We start from the raw sequence: 8,649 nt of genomic DNA, 5'->3' as shown, positions 1-8,649 counted from the left end.
ATGAAGAGTACATTTGTTAAGTTCTAAGCATTCCATTGTTATTGGTGTGATGCTTGGGTATGTTTTGAAAGGTATTTCTTGTCTATGCGCTTAATTTTATGTTGCTCGAAGACGAGCAAAAGTTTAAGTGTGGGGTGCTGATAAATGATGAAAAATGCATATTTTTGAGTAAATTTGCAAATTAAATCGTGGGTGAGTCGCGAGAGTTTACATAATTTTTGAAGTGAAATATACTCATTATGTATTTCTTATGTGTAGGAACAAGTTTGGATGATAAATGATCAAAAGATGACAATTCAACACAAAAAGAAGAGAAGGAAAGAATTGGGAGCTCGTCCAATTTCGTGCGTGGCACGAAAACTGACGCGAAAAAGGAGAAAAATGAAAGAACAAAACAACGAAGCGAAGGCACGGATCGCTTCGCGAACTGGAAAATTGCAAAAGCTGAGTCCGCGTCCAAGTTCGCGCGCTGCAAGAAAGTTGACGCGCCCTCCAGCTCTCTTATCCGAAGTTGGATTGAAAATTTCCGTCCCTCATCAACCCTAGGTCATATAATACATCCTAAATCACCACTTTGAAGGGAGAGAAGACTTTAGGGAGGCAAGAACACGCTAGGAGCAAGGAGGAGAAGGATTCAACTCCACATTTTCCCCTCTTTCTACATCTACTTCTATTATTGGTTATGAATTCTAGTATTGTAGTTTTGCATACTATTATGAATAGCTAATTTGTTATCTAGGGTTTTGATAGAACCTTTTGTAGGATAAATTCTTGTTATGTTTTTATATAATTGAGCCGTTGGGTTTCTCTATTTGTTCAACTACGTTTATATTATGGTTGGTTAAAGAGCTCTCAATCGACTGTGCCTATTTAGTGTGTATTACTTGGGAGAAAGTGCATATTTAGGTAGTTGTTGAACAACATCATACCTACGTATATGAGGGATTAATACGGAGGGTTTAAAAGTGGGATTAGGGATAACGAAACCTTGGTGCGATTCAAGTAAGCCGTATTTAAGGTCAGCTAGTGTAATTCGGGAGAATATGTGTAGTAAATTATGGTAGTTACTCGGGAAAGAATTACGACACTCAGAGGGCTCATGATCGGTAGAGAATACTTAGGCGAAATAATAAAAGACATAGCGGGAAGGATTTCGACAATTAGAAAAATTATAACTCTAGACCTACTTAATTTTTTCTCCAACCCGTAGTATCTTTAGTTGGTAATCTACTACTTTAATTATTTAGTTAATTAGATATAAGAATCTTAATATTTATAACTTAGGAATTGTTCAAACTTGTCTTCTTGGTGATTGAACAGTTGTAGCTAAACTTTAGTTCTCTGTGGGATTTGACTCCGGACTTGTAAACCTGATTATATTTACAACGACCGCTTAGTCCTTTTTATAAGGCATAGTTGGGCGTGATCAGAGCCAGATTTACTCAAAATGGTACATGTTCTCTCTATGCATTTAGCCTTCTAACGCTGTGAATGATGTGTTGTTTAGATTTTCACTATGTGCTTATATGGTCTCACTCCAGTGTCTTCGTTTTTCTCTTTAATCCTTTCTACTCTTTGTATCTATAGAAAAAAATATTGGTGTATTAGAGTTGTAGAAGGATCTAAATAAGTAAAGGAAAGTATGTTTTGGTGATTTTTGATGAATACTCTTCCCCACTTTTGATGTAATTTATATTTATGTGAATGAATGTGATCAATATGAAACAATCATATAATCCATTTATCTGTAAATTAAAGTTTATTTACTTAAAAATTGAAAGTTGGAAGAAACAAACAAGTGAAATAACATACACACACGAACTGCAGGCGCACTATGCCCTTTTTGAGGGTTTTTATTTTTATTGCTTTAGTGTCACAAGTAAATGTCGCGTTCATTTTTTGAGAATCAAATACAAAAGAAAAAGATACAAAAATAATTTTAAAAAAGTACTATTGAGTTATACAATAACCAGATTTTAACCTCCTTTTTTGTATTCTCATTCGACAATACATCCTCTCTCTCCGCGAATCAAAAAATGCTATAACAAGGTATTAAAATTAATACTTATATTGACTTTTATGTTTAGTATTGTCGAATTGGTATAATATCATTAAAATACAACTATTTATTTTTAAATATAATATTTCTCTTCAATTATTTACAACTTTTAACTTCAACGTAATTTTAGCTTTCATTGAATTTGTATAGTAATATTCTTTTTTGTATTTTATGATATTATATAAATTCAAGAATACAAAATTTGAAAAATTCAAGAAAATATATTTCTTCTTCTTTTCTTTTAAAATTAGTAAATACAAATTAGTATTTCAACATTGTTTAAAATTTAAAATTTCAAATATTAGACACAGTAACAGTATACAATCGAGAAGGAAACCAGATAAATATAGTAGTATCTGCTCTAAATAATTAATATTATGATTAATTCCAATGTATATCATTTTATAAACGTTTAATTTATTTTCATAGAAAAGAGGGTATGGATATATATATATATATATATATATATATATATATATATATATATATTCACGACTGCACGAACCGCGGACAGTTTAACTAGTTACATATAATTCATAGAAGTTTAGTAACTAACTATATGTTCTGTCAGCTGCACGTTTCCTTTGTACATTAAAACATGTACAAGCCAAGTCATAGAATAGGAGTCACTATAGTCAGCTTTTAAGGTCTTAATCACTCTCCAAAACTATTCCTATATTACTATATAAAATAATTTTCTAACTAAAACATTGTGTAGGCTGCAATTATGTAGAGAAGGACGTGAGACTTTCCAAATATGATACACCTTTTTTATGTGCATTAATTATTTCAAAGCTTATTGGTCTCATTTTCTCTCTTTTTGGTGTTAAAAGACCACCAAAAGACACAATTTGAATTTGGGCAAAAGATCATGAGAGTCCTTATGTTTATCAAAATTCAAAAGTTAGTAACATATGCCCTCTCACTATCTTTTGCCCCCTTTAGTTGTCAATTGTCATTATTATGGTAGCAAAAATAGCCATTTCCGTTGACTCATATATCCCACCCAAACATGTTTAAATAAACACTACTAGACTGTTTTCTATATAGTTCTAGTGGCTAGCTCATTGCATTACAAGCACCTAACAAGTAACAAGTAACAAGTAACAATCACCTCTTTTCCAAAATTTCTGACTACTATGGAAAAAGGATATTATCAAAACTAGGTGTAAGAATCTGAGTCAGATATGTCTTCCTTAACACAATTTTGGTTAATTTTAGCAGGTTTGAGAATGTAAATACATTAACCTTGAGTGCGTGCGGTTATGATAATTTCAAGAATCAGTTGATCATTGATAGATGTGCTGGTGAAATTAAATTAAGTGGCCATCTGCCTAAGGAATTTTTTTTAGACAACATCAAAATTCAAAAGAAGACTTTCTATATGCAAGTGAAGGAGAAAAAAAAGAAGATAGAAGACTTTTATATAGACACATCAAACATACAAAAACGAGGTAGGAAAATTAACCAAACACCAATTATTTGTTGCACAATATATTTTAAGACTCGCAAGTCACAGGCAATTTTCTGCATGTAAACATCTATACATCTCTGCCATAATATGTCTATAAGATCAAATTAAAATGGGCCAAGAAACTGCTTTCTTTACTCAGCTTTTATCTTCAAACAAAACAGTTTTGATAACCCATCGATATAATTGACTCCACAGATGTATCCCACAAAGAAGTGAGGTTTACAAACTCCACATACAAAGAGAAACCTAAAAACAAAGAAAAAGAGACTTCTAAACAAATATTGCTATTAACATATATTTTTTTATATAGCAATAATGATGTTCAAGTCAACCTACACACACCTCTACTAATATTTATCTAAACCTGAATTATGATTTCTTATAGTTTTCACGGACTTCATTTCTCGATAGACTAATGAAAAGAGTTGAGCTTGAGCAATCTTGGAGGAGTAAGAACCCTATAAGAACCATAACCTTTAGCCATTTGGCTATTACCCAAACGCTTACCAGGACTAAATAAGGGACTACATGATCCACACCCTAAAGATTGAATCTCTTTGCTTCTGCCAATTTCAGCCAACACTTTGTAGAAGTGATCAACATCACAAGGTAAACAAATAGGGCCTTGGCTATAATTATAACCATACTCTTTTTCAGCATCTTCAAGCAACATCTTGAACATTGGATGGTTTGCATACTTTGTCTTTATCACAAATCTCTCTTTTTCAGGCCCAACATACACCCAAAAACAGCCATCTGGAGCCACTTTGCTCTTAATATTTGTTGTGGTGCCATGCCATGATTTGCTCTTTGACAAAATGGTTCCACTAAATTTATTCATTGATAGATATTTCTCCAACTTCTTAAGTATAGATGAGTTGGACTGCTTCTCTTTTCCCTTTCCCATTTCACTATTCATTCCCCTCTATATATATTTAAACAAACAACTAACAAATATTCTTTGCGGTTTCAAACAAAGAAAAGGATTTAAGAACAGAAGAAGAAAAAATTTCTATTTTGGTTTCAACTTTCAACCTCTATCATAAGATAAATTGAGCATAGACCTCATTTTTATCCTAGTTGGATTGTTCATCCCTTTGTAGAATTCAAACTAAGGGGAAAAAGTCTATTGAGAGAAATATATCTGACCTTTAGCTTATTTGGAGAAGTGTTACTAATGATGAAGATAGCAAAGGCCATAAAAAGGACGGGGGAAACAGATAATGCCTCAGAAAGGGATAAAGTTTTGGCCATATAGGTTGTTCACTGGCCAAATAGATTCAGTCCCGAATAATACTTGAAATTGTCAACGCAGAAAAAACCAACCTTTGTTAATTTGAAGGAGATAGAATATGGTTTGTACGTATTAAATTGCAAAATGCTGACGACTTCTTTGTATTCAACGTCCCCGACCAATGAACCAGCGCTTGAGTAATAAACGACGGATTTAAATTACATACACTTGGTTATACAAATAATTTGAAAAAATGGCACTGCATAGCCACCGTAAAAATAATAGCAAAAAATTGTATAAATTATATATATATTCTGTATGCTATATACAAAAATTATATAAGTTTTATATCTAGATGTAAATAGTTCTGGCACGGGCTAAAAGTGATAATACCCAAATAATTTTTATATTAGTAATATAGTTTAATTGTTTATAGCAGGTTACTTACAGTATATTTTGTGTTATATTAACAACTAATACTTATTAAAGTAAAATTATATATAATTAATGTTTAAATGACTTTGATTGTATAAAATAGCCGGTGCATAAAATTTAATCTCGTAAATCATATAGTATAGTTAATTTATGTGAACAAACATATTGAGCTTTGATCATCCTTTTTATTTCCTATATATGTTAAAAAGTGTATTATTTCTGTGGGGGCGCCATAATGGGAGCTAGACTTGTAGTACGTAAGCGCGATTAATTATGTATAATTAAGTTCCATTAGCGAAAACCTTGTATTATTGTTGAATTTTCAGAGAATTATCATTGACAAATACCTTCAAGCTTGCTTTTGAGGAAATATAACGACAAAAATTACAAAAATATTTCTCTTGATTGGACGATTTGGTTAATGATGATCGATTACATTAATTATAAATGCACTTTCATAGTGGGGTCTCTGACTGCATTTGATTAGCATTAATTTTATAAATTATATGGTTGCCAATTTGCGAAGGTTGTTACTTTTCAATGCACACATGTGAGGTAATTGGTAATAATTCGTCATCATTCATGCTTTTGACAAGTATATACTGATTTCCTAGTTGTGTCTAGTGTACATATTATTATATACAATATAATTGAAGATGTATCGTGTAAGACATTTTCTATTATTTTATAGAATTAATTTCATCCGTTTGTCCTGATAAATAATTTCTTTATTCTTCTTCAAAAAAGTTCCTTGACATAAAAGAGAGTTTAAAAATATTGAAAGGACTAGCATTCTTGGTTTCGATTACATTAAATATATATTTTTTCTCTTTTTGACAATGGAAAAAAAGTTTTGATCTTTTGTCAGGCTGAATGAATCCTGCAATAATTTTTCTTTTAATATTAATATGTTTATAAAAGGAATTATTGGGTCTATAAACTAATAAATATTGTGGTGCAGGCTGCCTACAGAGGTCGTCAAGATTCACAATTAAGTTGGTATTAGTTTATCCGAATGTTAGGTGTTCTCAAACTTTGACAATATTATCCAGTTGTTTGTTTTTTATAAATAAATAAATACGAAATTGAAGTACTATCGATCGCGGAGAATAATTAAATTTAATTACAAAATTGCATCTGCATGGTAATATAATTTTTAGCTCTTTATAGGTTTTATCATACAATGATGAACTTTCTAACTAGAATATTTTATCAGTGAGTACTAGTGTCAATTTCAAGGTATAGTTTTGTACATATTAATTTAAATTAATAATTTATAGAAACTCAAATTTGTAAAACTGACTGAGGAATACGTTCATCAGCAAAAATAATTTAAATTGAATTCCGAAGTTGGCAAACAAAATTGGACTGACACGTGTATTCATGAACCTTTTGTCTTAAGCTGACCAATTAAACCAATTATTTAAGGTCAACCAGTTAGTATCTCTTTTACAAACGAAGAAAGGTTATTGTTTTTGAGGAGAGTCAAATGCTTATTATGAAGCGCATTCAAGCTCAACTTAGCATTAAAAGAAAACGTGCCAATATCATCTGTAGTAGCTGTGGCGCTTGGATTAGATTAAAGAAATAATATCGTTTTGGTTTGATTGTGAATAGTTTTTTTTTTTTTTTGGAAGTATGTAGAATTAGATTACATTTCGGATGACTTTTTTTATTGGAAGAATTATTATTGGAAAACAACTTTTTCGTTTTTGTGTTCTGAACCCCAAATGCGTTTTAAGCCAAAAAAAGAGGTATTGATTACTCCTTTAAAACGGATCGCCATAGAGCCAATTAATTAGATTTGATGTATGAAAAACTAACGTCACAGCATGTTCAATTATCTCTTAACTTAATTATGTTAAGGCTCTTTAAGTATCGTTATAGTTCACCGTTATTATATGCTCCCTTATATGTATTGCGGTAAAAATTAGTGGTCCGATTTTATTATCATTAAGTCGCCTCGTAGAGACTGCCCCCAAAAGGCTCGAAGCTCAGCTCGGGGTTTCAATCCCGAGGGTTCTCAATGATCGACCTCAAGGCAGTGTAAACTAGCGGTTACGGTGGATCAATGTGAGTTTCCCAAGGCACGTGACTAGAGCTGACAAAGTCTATTAGGCTAGTTCAAACCCATATCATGGCATTAGATGACTGTACCAGCCCTATATCTTTGTAATAAATGCACTTGTACTATATTGGGATTCCCCCTCATATATATAGGGGATCCTTGTCATTTTGTAAGGGGCATCTGATACATAACATTGAATATACAAGAACATTCTCTCTGCTCTCTAATTTAACATATTCTCTTGATTTCAGTACTTATATTCATTGTGTTCTATTTATTGTTCTTCATTTATTGCTCATTATTGGCTATAAAAAGCCTTCATCAAAGCTATCATAACTGTTAGTCCTCTATCGACTGCCCTTAGCCGGGCATCCGACTCGACCTCGAGGCCCTGGTTTTCAGCCATTCGGTTTGATTATTACACAATCTACAAGCTATTATCTTATTTTCCAATCTCTCACTTAGCATCTATTGCCTAACAACTAGCATAAAAACAGATCACGTATTTTTAGAACCACAAAACCAAATCTAATTGTTATTACCATTTTCAAAGTAAACAGTTTGGTGCCTGTCACACCTCCTTTTCACCTACACCTGATGGGCGTAAAGGAGTTTTTCCATTTAAAGGACAATCGGAACGGGATTTAATTATTAATTATTCAGAGTCGCCACATAGGAGATTAATGGTGTCCCAAGTCACCGGTTGAATCCCGAACCGAGGATATTCATGACTCTGTTAACAGTCCGCGAAGAAATCCGAGTAAGGAATTCTGTTAACCCGGGTGAAGGTGTTAGGCATTCCCGGGCTCCGTGGTTCTAGCACGGTCGCTTAGCTGTTGTATTTGATTTTATCTGATTTTAATGCTAGCTTATACGCCTTTTATTCGTAAACCGCTTTTTATCATTATTTATTTTAAAAGAATTGCAACGTCGTGAAAACGCATTTCGAACCACGTCACAATCAATGCACCCGTGGTTGTCAACACATTTCGACTTCGTTGAGATTTGGATTTGGGTCGCATCAATGCGCATCCGAGATTAAGAAGGTACTTTAATTAAAATCGCGCCTAAAAATTCTGACGTAATATTATTTTGGGGAAGACCGTGGAGTTCGCTAAATGGTCATCCCAAATTCTAATCAATTTTAATAACCAATTATTGAGTGTAAGCACGTGATTTTTGCCCTATGAGAGAATTACTCCCAAAAAATCCAAAATAAAACAATTTTCCTTTGTGTGCAATTTTAGAATTTTTGTGGCATTTTTTATAATTATTTGTATTTCTGTCTGTGCGTGTTTATTGGTTAAATTAATAAAAAATTACAAAAATATGTCGCATTTGCATTTAGTATTTGTTTAAGTTTGTTTTACAAAATCATA

General features: G+C 32.2%; 1 protein-coding gene across 1 annotated transcript; it reads right to left on the bottom strand.

Moving 5' to 3' along the window:
- Positions 1-3,945: 3,945 nt before the first annotated feature.
- LOC104220973 (auxin-responsive protein SAUR20) lies at positions 3,946-4,440 on the bottom strand. The gene has a single exon (XM_009771947.2). It carries the CDS (start codon positions 4,438-4,440, stop codon positions 3,946-3,948), a length of 495 nt encoding a protein of 164 aa, XP_009770249.2.
- Positions 4,441-8,649: the final 4,209 nt, after the last annotated feature.

Source organism: Nicotiana sylvestris, chromosome 3 (assembly GCF_000393655.2).
Source record: "Nicotiana sylvestris chromosome 3, ASM39365v2, whole genome shotgun sequence".
Taxonomy (NCBI): Eukaryota; Viridiplantae; Streptophyta; class Magnoliopsida; order Solanales; family Solanaceae; genus Nicotiana; species Nicotiana sylvestris.
The sequence above is the reverse complement of the archived record's forward strand: the minus strand, read 5'-3'. Positions and strand labels throughout refer to the sequence as shown.

Bases quoted from the DNA above. Each gene is read 5' to 3' on its own strand.
- LOC104220973 (XM_009771947.2), bottom strand. From the start codon at position 4,440: ATGGGAAAGGGAAAAGAGAAGCAGTCCAACTCATCTATACTTAAGAAG.